This window comes from Podarcis vaucheri (genome assembly GCF_965113315.1).
Source record: "Podarcis vaucheri genome assembly, chromosome: 3".
Lineage (NCBI taxonomy): Eukaryota > Metazoa > Chordata > Lepidosauria > Squamata > Lacertidae > Podarcis > Podarcis vaucheri.
This window is the reverse complement of record NC_138761.1, coordinates 44856918-44876567: the sequence shown is the minus strand read 5'-3', so window position 1 is coordinate 44876567 and position 19650 is coordinate 44856918. Positions and strand designations below refer to the sequence as shown.

General features: G+C 40.8%; 1 protein-coding gene across 6 annotated transcripts in view; it reads left to right on the top strand.

The window, feature by feature from the left end:
• The window catches only part of KIF26B (kinesin family member 26B), a 271678-nt gene that overhangs the window by 208692 nt on the left and 43336 nt on the right, over window positions 1–19650 (top strand). For all 6 annotated transcript variants that reach the window (XM_082214955.1, XM_082214954.1, XM_082214957.1 and 3 more), the window contains 4 exons: window positions 121–214; window positions 1252–1514; window positions 3302–3485; window positions 7652–7811. In XM_082214955.1, the coding sequence (XP_082071081.1) occupies window positions 121–214; window positions 1252–1514; window positions 3302–3485; window positions 7652–7811 (701 nt within the window). The remainder of the gene's footprint in view (window positions 1–120; window positions 215–1251; window positions 1515–3301; window positions 3486–7651; window positions 7812–19650) is intronic.

The following is a 19650-nucleotide window of genomic DNA, read 5'->3' as shown; positions in this document are numbered from 1 at the left end:
CATATAAACTGTTATTAACAACAACAAATATAACCTAGTTTTCTTTAAACAAGATACTGATAATCCCATTTATATTCACATTTCCTCATGAATATATAATCTTCTTCCCCATTATAACAGGCCGAAGTATGTGCAGGAACAGTAGCTGAAGTGATCCAGTCTGTGGTGAATGGTGCTGATGGATGTGTATTTTGCTTTGGACACACCAAACTAGGTTAGTAAGTTTCATATTCAAAGGATAATGTAGAAGGAATTTGTCAGCTATAACCTCCTGTATCTTGTTTCCTTCAATATGTCAGTCACTCTTGTACTTCCTCTGATTTTTATGTATTCCCTGAATACTTAACAGTGACCAGGGTGGGGGTGTGTGTCATTTTCCATCCCACTTGCTCCTCACCATTGTTTTAGCATAATGGTTAAAAATCATGATGATTAGATGAAGGAAGTAGCCACTTTTAAATTCCATGGGGTGCTTATGGTTGAACACTAGTGGCCAGTATTAGTTTGAGAAAATGGTATCCATTCAAGATAATGAATGTTTATAATAATAAAAACTGCACTTACAGATCAGTCAGCTTCAAATAATATTATTTCAAAAGGTTCTCATTGTCATGGTTGACAGCATCCAAAGGTCTACCACTTGAATGGATATACTATTCAGAAATTTTATCTCTAGTATTATTTAACTTGGGATTGTAAATTTTATGTGGATGGACTCTGTTTATATGCTTTTTCATATTTCCTATACATGAAAATGAAAGCAGTGAGCCTTACTTGCAGTTTTACCATTAAAAGTAGGTTGTATCACACCCAGTTTTACCAACAGAAGACTGAGGTACAAAAATGAAATGAAAAAGGTAATAGAATATCCATTCAGTAGCTACAACTACTTTTCAAGGGCGGAATCCAACATAGTGCTAAGTCTCTTGTTCAATCAGTGCAAGGTTTTCTCCTTGCTCAGCATAAAGTTCTGCACCTTCCTTCCCCTGCATGTACCCTAAATCTGTTCTAGGTGGTCCCCCAACCCTTAGGAGCAGATTTGGAGAGGGCATGAAGCATGCATGGGGGGAGGAGAGGGGAGAATGATGCTGGGCAACCATTGACTGGACACAGTTGTGAATACCACTGAACAACACATTATTGCAGATCAGGATGTGCAATATTTTAAAATCACTCATAGGGTACCTTTCTTCACATTTTCTGTTTGCAGTCATTATATTATCTCCCTTTTCTCTGCTCCATTCCAAACAGGAAAATCCTACACGATGATTGGAAAGGATGATTCCATGCAGAACCTTGGCATAATCCCTTGTGCCATATCCTGGCTGTTTAAGTTGATTAATGAACGGAAAGAGAAGACAGGAGCCCGGTTCTCTGTCCGGATCTCAGCGGTGGAAGTATGGGGAAAAGAAGAAAACCTGAGAGACTTGCTGTCAGAGGTGGCAACAGGCAGCTTACAAGACGGCCAGTCTCCTGGGGTCTACCTTTGTGAGGACCCAATTTGTGGCATGCAGGTGAATACAAAACTCTTTTAAGTTATGATATATACCAAGTGGTGTCATGTTTTTACTACAATGGGTTCAATTTAAAAAAAAAAAACCCACACCCAACAACCCTAAGTACAAACTTTTTCTGACTTGGAAGTGTTTACTCTCAGGCACACAAGAAACTTTATGACCTGCAGCTGCAGGGGCCATCTGCTCTCCTGGCCTAAATATTTGCGCCTTTGGCATAACTTGATGTTGAGCAGAGGCCTCTGTTTGCTATAAAATGTGAAAGGATTCAGATCAAACAAAATTTGTCTCCTTCCTATAATAATTTCTCCAATGTATAACAACACACTAAAATATTTACAATATTGCACAAATAGCTGGAGGCCAATAATATGGCTGTTTATATCTTCACAAACTACATTATTTATAGTACTAGGCTTAGTAATGTTGTAGGAAGTATTAATAGCTACTTATTAATTGCTGCCAAGCTGTGAATGGGAGCCCTGGCCAAGCCAAGAACAACTCCCAGTGTTCTTCAGATAGGAACACCCAACTGGTTTAAAAAAAAACCACAACACTTCCTGGCCATGTTGAAAGATACATGAGCTGCAGTAGCCGTTTGACTCCCTGCCCCTCCTTTAAATTATGGCTAAATCCTCTAGGCACCCTTGCTGGCAGGAGTTCCTTGTAGACCTCACATCTGAAACAAAATACCTACTGTTCTGAGCATACAGTGACTACTGCCCTTATGGTGTGGGATTTTACCTTGCACTGAATGTGTTGGAGAGATTTCCAGCAAAAGAGGAAGAGAGAAAGTAAACATTAATTATACTCAGAAATCCTGAAAACACAAAGGGCCACACAGACTTCGTTCGGGGTTTCAGTTAACTTGTGCAGTCCGTAGAGAATCATGCCAAAAAATTGTTCAAAGCATTCTTCAGTGCCTGCAGAAAATCTAAACTTGCCCCTTTTACTACATCTCAGACTTCAGTTTATTGGCAAGCATGTGTGATAACTAAGCAGTCTTGTTTGAAACACACCAAGGTTAGGGATCAAGTGAGAATTCTGATTAGGGATGGAGATGATCTTGAGCATGGCCAATGGTCACAGGTGTTGGGAGTTGTCGTCTAGCAACATCTGAACAGCCACAGGTTTTGCACTTCTGTTCTAACAGAACATACACATATCCTGACATTATGATGCTCCATGTTTCCCCACTCTGCATAAGGGGCAGCAAATGATGTGCAGCAGGGATAGGGTAAAGCAGGATTGATTGATCTCAGGGGAAATAGAAATTATATCCACAGCTGTCATTTTAAGCAGGAACCATGTGTTTACTATCACACCTAGTTTGGACTTGGCAGAAGGTTTTGAGAAAGCAGATCTGCAAAGCAACTGTTAAGGGTCAGGGGAGTCTTACATTGTCCGTGACAAGACATCCAGCCTCTCAACATATTTACTGAAAAGAACAGGGAAGTGTGGAGGTAGGCTTGCTTGATGGTAACCTTGAAGGCAGATGGAAGCTAAAGTGTCAGTGACCAAAACCTGCCTAACTGTGTCTGAGAAACAGAAACCAGATCCAAAGGAGGACACCAGGTACAGCATCACAGATCTAGAGTTTTTGGGTTTTTGTTCATGTGGAGGATTCACTATGGGGATTCTCTTTTGCCAGAGATGTTCCGCAAAGCAGGATGTTCCCTAATCTTGAGCATGCTGTATTTTGGTGGTGCTAGCAGAAAGTACCTTGCCAGTACTGGATCTCAATACACACATTTTATGTGGTTTGTATCCTGTCGGTTGCCTTGCAGCTGCAGAATCAAAGTGAACTTCGAGCTCCTACTGCAGAGAAAGCTGCCTTCTTCCTCGATGCGGCCATTGCCTCGCGTCGTAGCAGCCAGCAAGATTGCCGGGAGGAAGATCACAAGAATTCCCATATGCTCTTCACTCTGCACATCTACCAGTACCGCATGGAGAAGAGTGGAAAAGGGGGAAGTAAGTCCCACTGTTTCCCTGTCTTTTTCTAAGATATACGTATACTGTTGTCATTTAAATGACTATGCATTTCCCGTGGCACCCTTGTAAATGTCCACATATGCATATGCAAGGCAGTTCCTTAAAAGTGGGTGCACAATAGTGAATGCACAGCTCCTGGTGAATACAGGAGGGCATGAAGGAGGGCACTGCCACTGACTACTGCAAAGATGTCAGTGATCATCCAGGGCTATAAAGGATCAATTAATACAATATCCTTGAACCTGGCCTTGTAGTGTAAGTTTTCGAGTACCAGAGTTATGGGCTGGTGACAGTCCGCCCCCATCAGCAGTCTAGCTGCAGTGTTTTCAATACATGAACCACTGTGGTCACACTATGTCATGAAATGTCTGTTCAGACGTGTCACTTCATCCTATAAATCTCCAAACTCTGCATTGGCTCATAAGGCTAAGTAACTCTACTCCAACTGAAAAACTTTTCTCCCTGCCCTGCAACTGCCTCCCCTTTCCTCCGTTTACTTGGTTGCAACCTGCTGCCTGTCTTCCAGACGACTACTTGACTGCGCCAAAACTAAAAGCACAACCAAAGGCATCTCTCTTCTGGCAGCATTAAAATAGAGGCATTAATTCAGTAGATCTAATAAACGAAATCCTCTCTCTTACCACCAAGGGGTGGCTTCCTTATTCACTCGGGAACTTGAAAAGCCACTATTTCCTTTATGGGTATCATTAAATGATTGAACCATTTAATCCCAAAGGTTAGCAATTTTTGTATTATGTCAGTTTGAATTGCTACGTCTGATGTCCTCTAATAGGAGTTTGAATGAATATTTTTGTTGTTAATAGTTCTTTGGATTATTTTTGATTCGGAAAATGATCCAGTACAAATACATACATGCATGGGTGATAGCCAGCATTAGTCATACACAGTGTGGACCTGCTAATTTTTATAAATCAGTTGAATAACACCCAACACAAATATAAACACAGTATCGTAGGACACATACAATGTACATGAATCAAAGTGTCCAAACATATCATACAACTGAAATCTTTTTTTTGTATGTATTACAGCAATGACTCACATAGAATTGCCAGACAGAACTTAACTCACAATGGGCTTATTGATCTTCCCCCCTTCAGGGAAAAGGAGGACTATGGATGTGCAATCTTTTAGGAATGAGAATGGCCTGCTTTAAGGAGATTGCCATTAAAATCATGTAATTTTCTATGGTTTTTATGTGTGTGTGTGTGCACACACACTTTGTAATTACTTTCTAATGCAATTAAATGAAGAAATCCTCTCATTTTCTCAAAGCTTGATAAATTATATCAAAGAAAAGTCCCCCTGGGTTGCATTCATATTCCACCTCTGGGAGACCTATTGAGCTGGCTAGAGCCTGAGATAAGCTCTGATCTAGTCTAAAGTTAGTTGCGATTAGGCCCCCTTAATTTCTTTTTAAAATGCTGCTCAGTAACATTTTTTGGTATAAAATAGAAATAAATAAGTAAATAGAATGTTGTAGAATGGTTGGAAGCAGAATCTTATCTATCTAACAATCAATAAATAGGTGCCAATTCTTAAAAAATGTTTGTTGTTGTTTAGTCGTTTAGTCGTGTCCGACTCTTCGTGACCCCATGGACCAGAGCACGCCAGGCACTTCTGTCCTCCACTGCCTCCCGCAGTTTGATCAAACTCATGCTAGTAGCTTCAAGAACACCATCCAACCATCTCATTCTCTGTCGTCCCCTTCTCCTTGTGCCCTCCATCTTTCCCAACATCAGGGTCTTTTCCAGGGAGTCCTCTCTTCTCATGAGGTGGCCAAAGTATTGGAGCCTCAGCTTCACGATCTGTCCTTTCAGTGAGCACTCAGGGCTGATTTCCTTCAGAATGGAGAGGTTTGATCTTCTTGCAGTCCATGGGACTCTCAAGAGTCTCCTCCAGCACCATAATTCAAAAGCATCAATTCTTCGGCGATCAGCCTTCTTTATGGTCCAGCTCTCACTTCCATACATCACTACTGGGAAAACCATGGCTTTTACTATACGGACCTTTGTTGGCAAGGCGATGTCTCTGCTTTTTAAGATGTTGTCTAGGCTTGCCATCGCCTTTCTCCCAAGGAGCAGGCGTCTTTTAATTTCGTGACTGCTGTCACCATCTGCACTGATCATGGAGCCCAAGAAAGTAAAATCTCTCACTGCCTCCATTTCTTCCCCATCTATTTGCCAGGAGGTGATAGGCCCAGTGGCCATGATCTTCGTTTTTTTGATGTTGAGCTTCAGACCATATTTTGCGCTCTCCTCTTTCACCCTCATTAAAAGGTTCTTTAATTCCTCTTCACTTTCTGCCATCAAGGTTGTGTCATCTGCATATCTGAGGTTGTTGATATTTCTTCCGGCAATCTTAATTCCGGCTTGGGATTCATCCAGCCCAGCCTTTCGCATGATGAATTCCGCATATAAGTTAAATAAGCAGGGAGACAATATACAGCCTTGCCGTACTCCTTTCCCAATTTGGAACCAATCAGTTGTTCCATATCCAGTTAGTGATATCCAATTTAAGTCATACTCAAAGCAGACCTACTGAAATTAATGGACTTTATTAATAGACTCAGACTAAGAATAACCTTGGATATCACCCAGGGTTATTTTTCTGACTTCCATTTCTTAGTGTAACATGTTCACTTAATTGTAACATTTGTACTACATGTCATGCTCTCAAAAACAATTAGTTTATTGAGAATCTAGTAGTCTGAGGGCAGGGCTAGACGTTACAAAATTGACCACTAACATTATAAACTAAGCCTAATCTCCCAGCCAATGTTCTGTAATCTGCAATCCAAGGAAACAACTCTTTATATTCAAGATAGCATACCAACGCTGGTGTATAAAACCTTGAACTCACAGTCCATATGCTACCAAATCAAGGTCAAGGTTCTTGTATAAATTTACGAGGCACTTGACAACTTTGGTCCAGGATACACTAAGAACCACCTGATTCCTTATATCCCTGTCCAGTTATTGAGGTCTTTGGGAGAGTCACTATTAGTGGCCACCCCCATGACTCAGACACGTGGCTCATATGCATTCAGTATAGTAGGCCCAATTTTGTGGTACTCCTTCCTGACTGAGATCAGACAGGCCCCCTCCTGGTTGAACTTTGGGGAGACCTTTTTCATTTCAGCAAGCATTTTCAGCAAGTTTTCAGATTTTATGGTTAATTTAAATTGATTTTATCTTTATTTTATCTTTTGCAAACTTACTGTATCCCACTTAGAGGCTATGATGTTAAGCAGTGTATAAATTGTTAAAATTAATAAATAAAACATCATGCTTCAGTGAACCTAACTACCTTTCTTTTGTACTTTGGAGCAGCAAAATATAGTTTATCAGCTACATTAAATTTCTAAGTATTTCTCAAATGCTTTTTGTGTGTATATGGTGCACAAATAATGACATCATGGAAATTTGTTGAATAATGCCCTTTCACGCTCACATTAGATGGCACTCTATTTCTTAGCATATAACACGTTGAACACCGGCCTCTTTAAGTAGTGGGTCAGCATTTCCAACAATACTTTTATGAAATATTCAGAAGCCAGACATTTTTGAACTGAGGAATATCTAGTGGTAATGGTCTTTAGCTTTTTAAGAAGCGAAAATTAAAAACTGCCTGTCTTATCAGGTAGTGTCTCTTGCGTTACTTTTTTTCAAAGCATATGTGGAATTCAAGCACATATATTAAAAGAGGCAATAACAGAGGAAAATGAAGCACTGTATAAAAACAACAGGCAATTTCACTTGCCTACATATGTAAGAATGGAGGAGTTGGGATTAGTCACAAGAAAGGGTTTTGAGGAATGAGTTTAACTCTCACGTTTGTTATTGCTTTAATGCTGGCTTCTTTGTTTTTGCTGTCTCTACTCCGTAGGTTATAAAGATCATTAATTTCTCTCTCTCTCTCTCTCTCTCTCTCTCTCTCTCTCTGTGTGTGTGTGTGTGTGTGTATCTCCAGTCTTAAAACCCATTGGTTTCAAGGGGCCTTATTCCCAGGAAACCACATATCATATTCCAGAGTTTATATATTCCAACACCGTACTTACATTAACCTATGAGAATCAGAAAGCTGGCTCTTAATATCCCCCTCTCTCATTTATTCTCTAACAGTGTCAGGAGGCCGTAGTCGCTTACACCTCATCGACCTGGGCAGCTGTGTTAAACCTCTCAGCAAAAATCGTGAAGGAGGCTCTGGACTTTGTCTTTCATTGTCTGCACTGGGCAATGTGATCCTAGCCCTAGTCAATGGCAGCAAGCACATTCCATACAAGTAAGTGATCTCTCACTGTGTCAGCTCTCTCTCTCTCTCTCTGTATTGTTGGCATCCGTCGGTCTCAAGAGACAATGGAAGAGTGTGCCATTGGGGGTAAAGTCAAACTGTTGGAGTGTTACAGCATCTGCTGAGGCTGTAGAGGCCATTAGCGGGGAGAGCAGTGTATCGTTCCAAAATATATTCATTAATATCCTCAGCTCTGTTCAAGAAGTGGCAGGGAAAATAATTATAAAAATCAGTAGGGCAGTATGTGGTTGCATATTATCTGTCAACTATTCTAAGCAGCAGAGAAGATTCATTTTGGAGACTTGGCTTTCCAATACCAAGAGAGATTTACTAAGTCTCATACAACAATCTTTTGGGTGCTTATTGCCCATAAGCAGTAAGGATCACCTTCAGGTGATTAGGTATAGAAACATTTTATAATTTGGAAGAGAGCTGAGTCTCCTTTCTTTCAAGTGTGAAATGACAAACACAGGTATGTGTGAGGCAGTGGGATACAAATTTTTCATAAATGTTGATGACTTATTTGCAGGGCCTAGATGTGCTTCATCTTGTTTGTCAGCCAGAGCTGCTACAGAAATTTGATCTTTTTGCTTATGATGCTGATGAAACTTTTATGATACAAAGCTATAAACAACAAACAGCTCATACAGAATAATAACACTGAATATTGAACAGAAGACCCTTTTCTAGTCCCATATTGCTAATTTATTTACTTATCTATTTCGTAAAGTTTATACACCATTTTATTGTAAAGAAAGCCTCAAAGCAGTAATAACAAGAACTGAACCCCACAAGTACCAAATTATATGTTAACATTTATCGTAATTTCTATTCATGATCTTGCCCACTATTAATTTTCCAAATTGAACATACTTTTCGGGATAAATGGGGTCTCATTGTATTATTTTTGTAGCATAAGAAATAAAATCATTCCACACAACAAAATGTTGTGGTTTCACCAGCCCTTTGAAATTAAAAACAATACCTCTAGATTAGGCTTTTGATAATATCAGTTGAAACATCTCTGTAATATCTGCATGTTTTTTCCCCTTTGAGCCTGAAAAAAGGCAGGCTGAAGAAAATGTGTGTGTGTGTGAGGAGGGTGGCGTACACCATTGGGCTAAACCTATCAGAACATTGATGTTGTTTAAGTTGTAAACAGCTGTTTTTCTGGACAGGGAGAAAAGCACCACCCAAAATGTCTTCCACTCCCCATGCTGGCATATCTCTTGTTGCTGTGATTTACAGCTGTTATTCTACACTTCTTCTGGGTTTCTGCAGACATACAGGTGCCAGAACACTTGCTCATGTTTGCATCTATCTCATGAAAAGAAACACAAAGCTTTCTCTCAGTGAGCTGTTACGGAATCTATTCCCAAAAGAAACATTTGGCCTGCTCATATGGCTTGCTAGCCATCATATAGAAGCAGTCCCAAGGATATACTTGAGAGCACACAGAGCTTGAGATACAGTGCCCAGTGTCGACTTCACTGAAGTGGTGGGAAACCTGCCAAGCGCTTTACATTAACTGGAGCCTGTACACTCTTTGCACTGGTTCCCCGATTGCACTTGTAGCCCCATGAAAATGTTGCAAACATTTGTGTCACCTTTTCTTTCTCCAAACCTTTATTGGGCATTACAGATACAGACCATCTTAAAACATCCATATACTACACACACACACACACACACACACACAGAGAAATATAGTATCAGAAATTTTCATTGGAGTGTCTTCCCGCTAAATATATATATATATATATATAGAGAGAGAGAGAGAGAGAGAGAGTGTTTTGTTGCTTTTTCATGTCAGCTCCTAAGATGGTGCCGAGGTAGTATGTGCTTATCAGAGCTTTGCAAAATTCCTTTTAATTACAAGATGAGGGGGGGTTGCCTTGCTGCCCCCCCTTCTTGTTCTCTTTTTATTCTTTTGATGAAAGCAATGTTATTTTATGTGTTCTATCTGTTCCGGCAACCCCAGCGTCGTAAATTAGTTTTAAGGAAACTCAACTGTCTTGTAGCTACCACCCGGGTTTCCTGTCGGCTATATCTCCATGCTGCTAGAACTTATTTTAAGGACTTTTAACCTTCACAACCTTTTAATCTTTTAAAGCCCTTTTAAACTCTTCTGATCCCCCTAAACCTTTCAAATATTTTAAACCGAGGGAGAGGAAGAATTGTCATTGCTGAAGAGACTACATCAAAGGAAAATTCTGCTTGGTTTGGGGTTTTTTAAATCTCTTTAGCCTCCTTTCTATCTCCTTGCCACCCACAAGTTAACTGTAGACCTATCTGGACTGGAACTCCACCATTTGACCCAAAAGTAAGGCCCTGCTGATATACGAAGAATCCCAGAAACGAGAAGAGCAAAAAGACCCAGGTGTCCCAATATGGACAATGATACAGGGTCTTTAACACTCAAGCAGAGTAACTTGGACGATTAACTTTTGCCTCACAAAGAGCCTATATCTCCTCTAAAAAATCCCTCTAACTCTCTGCACAGAAACAACTGAGGAGACACTCCCTGGACGTAACGAGAAGGATAAGGCCATTACTCCCCTAATTGTGGCACAAAGGCTCATTTGTGTCACCACTGAGGGTCCTTGGGAATAGTGGGAGATTGCATCACACGGTCTTCCCACTGCTAGTGGTCAAGTTTGGGGCAGGGAAAAGTAGGACGTCTATGCATCCTCCTTCACAGAGAACAGCCTTCTGTTTGAAGAAATCCTCTATTTGAAAACTACCCAGTCCAAGACTAATTTATGGATCAAGAATCAAGGGCCTGGAATTTGGCCACCAATAGTTTAGCATCTGGACTTCAAACTGATGAGGTACACAGGTCACCTCATCACAGTCCTCTGAACTATGGTGAGATGTACTATATTTGTGTTTCATTATAACCATTATTTCAAAAATTGTATCTGTCCCTATGAATTAACATATGCAAACTTTATGCAAATCTGCGGCCAGTTTTTTTGCAATGTGTGAGATGTAAGGGCTCATGGGTGGTTAGGAATTGAGCTTGGACCCCCAAGGAGTGAGTCTGGGCGTGATTTGGAACTTAGAGGTTCAAATTCAGAGGATTCATTTTTCCTGCACACATTTCAAATCAGTACAGTGCCTATTTATTGACATGAACGAGGAAGCCTGCTCTAGGTATAACCAATACAAACATTTACGTCATGAAGCTTTATCAATAAAGGGTCCATTGTTTCTACACCAAGCTCTAAAAAAATCCCCACTAACTTCAAGAGAAGATAAAAAAAATGCAGTCTGTCATAACTAAGCTTTACAGAACTTAGTTAAGGCAGTAATGAGAAGATTTTTACTAAGATATGTGTGGAAATGGTTGCTGCTGCTTTGTTTCTCTAAATGTGTTATATTATCTGTGTCTGATTTCTAAGATGAATGTGTCTCTGTGGTCCTCAAATGAATACACATTTGCACAAATTCCAGATACTAGTTTATACAGCTTAGTGTTAAGAAAAGAAAAGAAAAGAAAAGATGCTCGTTGCTAGGCAGCAATGGTGATAACTCATGGTAATGCTGTTTTGGAAATAATCATTTTATACAGCATAATGACTTTTGGAATGCAAGAGATGCATTTAGAAAAGTGTAAGAATTTATGAATCCTTTGCTAAATAGCATCAGTTTAAATTTATTCTAGTGCATGAATCTTTGTTCTGGAGATGCATTTGAATCCTTTTGCATTTTTTACCCCTAGTAGTACCTATCGATATGGTTTGGGACTACATTGGGGTGCATTTCTATAAGCAAACTATAGAGGAACAGCATGTATTTTTCATCTTTTGGTGCAATACTCTGTAAAAATGGATTGCAGCACAGAAGAGGCGGTGGACCTCAGGCCCAGGAGCCAGATGCAGGCTCTCCCTCTATGTGAGGTACCTTCTCTTCCTGTTCAAGCCAAGTGGTTCACGTTTAGAAAGTGGATGAATTTGCTTGCAGGCTCTTGGTTGGAACATTATTACACATAGGAAGGTGCATAGAGAATCCATTCCAACAGAATACATAGGAAGAATAGTATGTCTAGTGGCATTTTGTTCGAGTAACATTTGATCCTATGATGCTTTGAAGTTCTGCCGAGTTAAACATGATGTCAGGCAGGAGATGTAGTTAAGGAAAAGAAATGAAAAGAGGGGAAACTGCTTTACTACTCTTGTGCTATCACCTGTGTGCTTGTAAAGAGGTTTGTCAGGTCACAGAATATGTGATGTTGTACCTGTCAGTGTACCCCATATGATGAGCCACAGAACTGCAATTTTGAGCATCTCCCTAGACAGTGTAGGATTCTCAGGCTTTTGAATGGGCCCACCTATCCACACTGACCATTGAGCCCTTCCAGGAAGAGACAGAAAATGCTTCTAACTTGGGCTAAGATTTTGCTTGCACAACAAGTGTTCTTCCTGGCTCTAGGACCTTTTGCTGCATCCTTTGGTTTTCTCGTTGTTCTTCTGTGACTCCTAATGTTGCTCCTCTGCTCTGACACTTGGCTTCAGTGGCGAAGGAAGCGGGGTGTGGTGGGTGTGGGCTGGTCCGGGTGTCATCACTGGGGTGTGTGTGTGTGTGTGTGTGTGTGTGACAAAATGACAAAAATATGAGTTTAAAAAATAAATAAATAAAAATTGGGCTCATGAAACTTTTTAGTTCAGTCAACAAACACAATGAAATGCGGCTGGCACTGGGTGCCACACCGCGAGGCCCGGCACTTACCGTGGGGCCTGCAGCATGCCTGAGCCACGCATCTCACCTGGGAGTGATGTGGTGGCTTGAGCGCCTGCAGGCTCGGTGCTGCCTGAAACGGCAGCATGGAGCTTGCGTCTGCCTGCTGCCTCTCCCTCAGCCACCCTACAGCTGAGGGGGAGGCTGTGGAGAGGCTCCATGCAGAGTGTCCCACCCCCATGGGTGGCTCGCCCCGCCCCCAGTTGCAGGCCGTGTGTGCCACACCAGCACTCGAGCGGCTAGCTACGCCGCTGCTTGGCTTGATCCCTTGACTCTGACCCCCTGACATGGCACCTAACTCTTGAGACCTGGCGCCCTCCTCTTTAACTGCTTTCAAAAGCTCAGCCATGTGGCAAACAAGCTAGAGAATACATTGTGCTTAGCAAGATTACTTTTCAACTCTCCAAACTCTGCCTTTGATATTCTTGGTAATGCTGAAATATTCGAACCAAACCTTCAGTTTATTTGTGTGAAGCAGCCATTTTTCTCTTTTCAGCGCCAGGAGAACATTTCTAAAATATCGTGTTCCCTTCTGGGTATGTCTGAATAGGAATGATGTTGACAAATTGGAAAGGATTCAAAGGAGAGAAATAAGCATGATTAAAGGTCTGAGGGGATTGATTGATTTATGAGCAATGAGTACAAGAACTAAAGCTTCCTTGCTTTGGAAAAAAAAAAGAATGACTAAAGAAGATATGTGAACAGTTTACAAGATTTTCAAGGGTAGCAACACAGAGGACAGGGAATCATTATTTGTATGTCTGCAAGTGAAATCCATTTGGGATGAAGGAACAGAAACAAATAAAGCAAAAGGAAATAAACTGTCAACAGAGAATGATTGCACCTGAAGGTCAGCTTTAGAGATGCAGGATTTTCCATGTTATAGCCACAACAAATTATTCAGCACCCTATTTCTAAATTTAGTCTCTTTTAAGAGTGTATGCTGACCTAAAGGCGAGTTGAGGTTGATTAAATATACCTCAGATCTTACCTCAGAAGGTGCTAGACCCTCCTTCATTGGGTTTTTAAAAACAGATGTTGGCTGGCCCTTGGTCAGGTATTCTGTAGCTGTGATTCCTTCATTGCAGGGGGTTGCAGGAGATGACCCTTGGGGGGGGGTGCCTTCCAACGGTACAATTACATGAGTCTGTGAAATATCTGTAAATTTCATTGGTAGAATATTTTGAATAGGGACATGTTTTACAATAACCTACCGAGTTGCTGCAAACAGAAACCAAGAGTTAATCCTTTGATTGTTATTTTAAATGAAGCAATCTGCCAGGGTTTGCCAGCTTTCCAACCCTGCCAGTCTATCCTCTGCTTGCTCTTCCCATTACTTCTGTCCATTCTCCTGGCACAAAAAGTATGTTTAAAGGAATGGGCCTCTTTTTCACTTGTCTATAGGTTGTTTGGATTATTTTTCGTGGCTGTTTCTTACTGAATTGGTTTATAGCCAATTTCTTAGAACATTCCATGATATAGTAGCCAAATCAAACCCATTAAACTGGAAACATTCCCACTCCCTTAATTTGCCCCCAGTGAGAGATTTATACCACTGGGGATGTTTATATGGTGATTAACAGTGCTATAAGAAAGAAACTTCATTTGAAACTTGGCAAAGCTGCCTTTTATAATGCCTTATATGAGTCTTCTATGTAACCACTTTAGTCAAATCCTACGTTTATATTTCCCATCTGGAATAATTTCCCTACATGCTACATAATTCTTCAGTTGGGCAGGCATAATGATTACAGAACTCAAAAACTGTTCTTTTGAAAACAGGTATGATGTCTTAGGCACTTTAGTCATGTGCAGGAAACCCAATGGGCAGGCAGCTACCTGTTGATCACGGCAGTTTTCTGTGAAGTTTAATTTTCAGCACAAATGTCAGTATGTAAAAGGGAGTGACGCTCCTGCCAAACTACAAGCCACCTGTCAAGAATCACTTTTCATGACAAACAACGATGGCTCCTTGTAAGTATAGTTGGTCATCTTGTTTGGCACTACAATTCCTTTTGTGTTCCATGTTTTTCAGTTGTATGTTTTATCACGATAGTGATAAGCAAAAACATGCTTTACATCCCCCCCCCAATTCAGGAGCTGCGTTAAGCATGTTGGCACAGAAACTTTCTGACCCCAAGACACCTTTGGGGCCAACCTGAAGGCACGTCTCAAGACAACTTTCCAGGTGCCTAAGGGTGCCACCAAACATTATCTACCTCATACCTTCCTGCACCTACCTGCCAGAGGGACCAATTAACCTATTTCATGACTACTGCCCACATAGCATAGAGTAGGTGAAAACTTACGAAAGCAAAGCCAATCAGCTGACAAACAAAACATTCCTACTCTGTCCTCTAAATGCTAATCAGCCACTGCCTGCACTGCTTGTAGGGTCGGAAGTGGCGGTAGCCCAATGAATGAAGAGGTCAGGGGCAGAAAGGGCTTAAGTAGCCCACATTGGTCCTACCCTCTCCCTAGCATTGGTGCAGCATGTGACAGTGTATTGAAGCCTTTTGTCAGGCCTCCCTCATTCGCCTGTGCGGCTGCAAAAGCCACTTGCCACCACAGCCGCTTCTAGAGCAGCAGGCATAGGAAAGTGATAGCTTGCATAGGTGAATGTGCCATTACATAACAGGCAGATGTTTTATATCAACACAAATCATCTGCATGGCAGTTTTTAATGAAGTGTCCAGTCAAGTGTAGAGGAATCAAATTACGGAGACACGTTTGTGTGAACCTGCTCTCTCTGTGTTGCTTAATGACATAACATGGATGGTGGAAAATGCTAAATTATTTACTTGTTATGGTTTTTAAATTTTCTGTGGCATTTTTCTTTCCAAGGAAATTCAAAACAGCTAGAAGGACAGATAGTTGAAAATATGATCAAAGAATACCAACAAAAAGACCACAGCACATTTTGTGTTCTGCATTTTATCAGCTGCATGAGTTGCATTGTCTTGATTTAATGTCACCTGTCCATGCTCCTTGATTTGTACTAATTCGTCATAAATTTTCATTCCAATTGACACAATTAGGAGCTACTGTTCTTTGTGCCGTTTACTTACAAAGGCTGTGTTAAGTGATAAGGAGCACTACTTCAGTTTAACATACTTCTCTCTCCACAACTCTATTAGACAAGGAACATGGCCATTTTCTTGGCATCTCCCATATAAAGAGTCCCAATGGTTTTTAACATTGCTCAATTTCTTCTACCACATGACATAAATCAAATTAGTCTGCTGATCAGTTAGCCTTTTCACAGGAGGGCAGGGGACAAAAAGTTAGACTTAATCTGACTTTCAGTGGTTACTGTAAAGACACTAGACCTTCTTGTTGTGTATTTGTTTAAAGCATAATTTGCTTATTTTATTTTTTAAGTGATGCTGCCAAATTTGCTGTGGTTCAAGATTTGATTGGCATGTGAATTTGTAGTTCTTAGCCGTATCCCAAATTGAGTGCCATTTCCCCCTAAATTATTTTCCGGCAGGATTTAGCATAATCTGGGCCTTAAAAAACCTCCTCCCTGGCTCTTTTTTTGTACCCTTTCTAGTTACCTGGTGGCTGCCTCAATAGCAGTAGTGGATCGAGAGATCTAGAGATACCTAGAAACATCCTGGGATATGCTTGCCCCAGGAATTCTGGGAGATGAAATTGTTGTCCCATGGTCCCGTCACCTAGGATGCTAACATTCCAGGCACCAGAAGAGGAGAAGTAGGGGGCTTCTCAAGCCTTAAATCTCTTATGCTGTAGATACTGCCATGCCTGGGAAGTGGTCAGTGATGTCATCTGGAGTGCAATAGGGTTTCCAAATATGGAACTGGGTTCCAGAACAACCAGGTTTTTCCCCTTAACTTGAGGAAGGTCTGCACGTCACTATCATTTTAAATTATATTGATTAAAATTCGTATTTTAGTCTTTTAATCATTCCCCAGCATAGGAGACATTCCTGGCTGTTTGGCCGGATCTAAATTCTAGAAATAAATGAATGAAACCTAGTTCCTGCCACCAACTACACTTTTTCAGTCCTTGTCCATGTATTCCCATTAAGTTTGTTTTCAAACATGGCTTTGAAGGCTTTTTAAAAGGAAAGCTAATCTGCAATAACATCTCTCCCTTATCAGTCTCTACAGCCACAGCAGGCACTGTAACTCTCCAATGGTTTGGCTTTACCCCTGAAGGATCACTGTTCTATTGTCTCCCAAGACGGAGGCCAAGAAGTTGCAGAATTAATTTATATGTTATCTTTCAGAACATGGATAAACCCATTCCAGAAGATCTACTAATTAATAAGTGACAAATTCATGAAACCTCGAGAATGCTCTTTAATTTAGCTTTAATACCGTGCTTTCCTACTCTTGTTCTTAAAGTATTTAACATCTAATAGGAAAGAAATGGAGAGGGAATACTGCTGAAACAGCAGTCTCTTGAGAACATTGTTTTCAGTATATGAAGCTCTTTGTGACTTATATAGTTCTACAATACAAGGGTGAATCATGTACTGGAACCACATATTGAAATGATCTTAATTAAGGCTTTGTCTGGGATGTAATATTCTTTGATGTAGTAGTTCTTTGAAATTCTGCTTGTAGCAAGTTTCATTTTTTGCTTTGTGCTTTTAGGTTTCCTTTTCTTTTCAGGGAGTCAGAGGGCACTTTGGATCCAGTAATTTGGCGGACTTGTTAGAAAGAAAATACTCCTGTCAAAGAGCTAACTAAATTCAAAAAATATGACTAAGAGAATCAATCACTCATCATAACTCTGCAACCCATCCATTGGTCTTGCTTGTGGCAACTGTTGACATCAGTTGAGGACTACAGTAATACCCACCTCAAAGACTACTTTGTCTAGACACGTTGACAAACTTGGGAAAATGAAGATCATGGCTGATTTTGGTTCATCTTTCTTTTCCTTTGTTTTCAATGTAGCTAGAGACATTACTGGGTTTCACACTAGCGAGGCAGTAGGATGGCTACTGCATAACCACTTAAGTGAGAAATGTCCAGGTATGTCATCGTACTATGGTTCCAGAGGGAAAAGGTGTATTTAGTTATATCTTGCTGTCACAAGAGCCTTCACGTGCCAGTTTTATTATTATGGTGGTTCAAGAAAAGAGCACAATGGGTAGGGAAAGCAACTGTTCCAACTTCTCAATTAATCTTAGAGCTCTACAAATAGGCAAAGTGAAATGGCCACCTCAGCAGTGGATGCTTGGGCTAGGTGGCAATGACTAGGTGTTGGAAAATAGTAAAATGATCTATGCTCCCTAAACTAGCTTGCTGTCTTCAGGTGTAGGTGTGATTGTGGATGCTATTGCAATACCACTGTGGTCAGCTGATACTCAGCTGTATGTGAGATTAGGGAAGCCCATTTTTCCTTTACCCCAGGCAGCAGAAGGTGATGGGCAACCCCTGATTAATCATAAAATTGTAGAGCTGCAATGCAGGAATCTCAGCTAAAGCATCCATGACAGATGTCTATCCTTCCTTGGAGGTTTTTAAGTAGAGGATGGAGAGTCTGCAACCTCCCAAGGGAGTCCACCCCGCTGTTGAATAGCTCTTACTGGCAGAATTTTCTTCATGATGTTTGGAATCTCCTTTCTTGTAACTTTTCATTTGATTGAGTCCTATCTTCCAGGCCAGGAGAAAACAAGCTTGCTCCATCTTCCACTTTAGATATTTGAAGATGGCTATCGTATCTCCTCTCAGTTTTCTCTCTACAAAGCTAAACATACCCAACTCCCTCAACCATTCCTCATAAGGCTTGGTTTCCAGACCCTTGATCATCTTGGTCACCCTCCTCTGCATACATTCCAGCTTGTCAATATCCTTCCTAAATTGTGGCATCCAGAACTGGGCACAGTGTTCCAAGTGTGGTCTGATCAAGGCAGAATAGAGTGGTACTATTACTTCCCTTGATCTGGACACTATACTTCATCCACTTTTTGGTGAAACATGGCTATCATATGCCTCTTCCTCCTCTGGAGAGTGGCAGAACTAGTTATGTACACTGTACCTGCTAAAGCCACCTCAGAGTGTTCTGAGGTCTGCAACTGCTGCTGTTGCTCCTCTGGCTCTGAACTGGAAAATAGATTGCTGGCAGTGTAGAAGATTTGGGCCTCTAATCTGGGCATATTTCTTCAAGTATCTGCATTCGTAGATGGTACCCAAATACTTCCCCTTTGTTAGAGCATAAAGTAGATAAAAATTCAGGTCTCGGCCTGGAAATTGTCATTTGACAGTCTTAAGCCCTAAGCACCATTACATAAATAAAACTAGCAGAACTCTACATTTTTAGAATTCAGCCTTGCTGCGGGAGAGTTTCTCCCGCAAGTTCCAAAGATCACAGAAGCCTTCTCTACAGTAACTTGAAGCACAGCTTTTAGCATGGCTGCCCCAGTTATGTGAATAGGATTCCTGTCAAGATACAATAAGTGCCTGGTATCTACACTTTCTGGAAACAATTGAAGACAGCATTGTTCTGACAGGCTTTCCCAGCTGGAAAAAATGGGTCTTTACCATAAGTGTTTTTAGCTTTGTTTAAAATCTACTTGCTGTTTTTGTACTCCTAAACTGGTTTTAATTATATTTGTTGTACATTGCCTTGCAACAGTCGTTTAGAATGAAGCTAATAAATCATTGATGGTGATGATGATAGTTTACAGAAGGGGTGAGTGATGACCTCATCACTATCAACATTCAAAAGGGTAAAGCCATCACCGACAGCAGTGAAGCCAGAATGGCACTCCTTTGGGGATGTTCTTTCCATGTGACTTTGGCATGATATAAAGAGACGTTATCCGCCATGTGCTTCCACTAGTTTCTATGAGGTTACAAAAGATAAAAATCAGGGGATTAAATTGTTTCTCTTGTGTGTGATCATAAACCCACTTAAAGTGATTAAGTAGATGCTGTCAAAAGGAGCTGTTGTTGTACACTGTTGCAAGAGGCATGCATCACATGGGAAAAATAAGTAAACCTGAACTATTGGAAGATGTTAGCAAAGCCATCATGTATTATACTCTCCAAACAGTCATTTAGTTATTGATTTTATTTATTTAGTGTTCATTGGAGAACTTGCTATCTTTCAG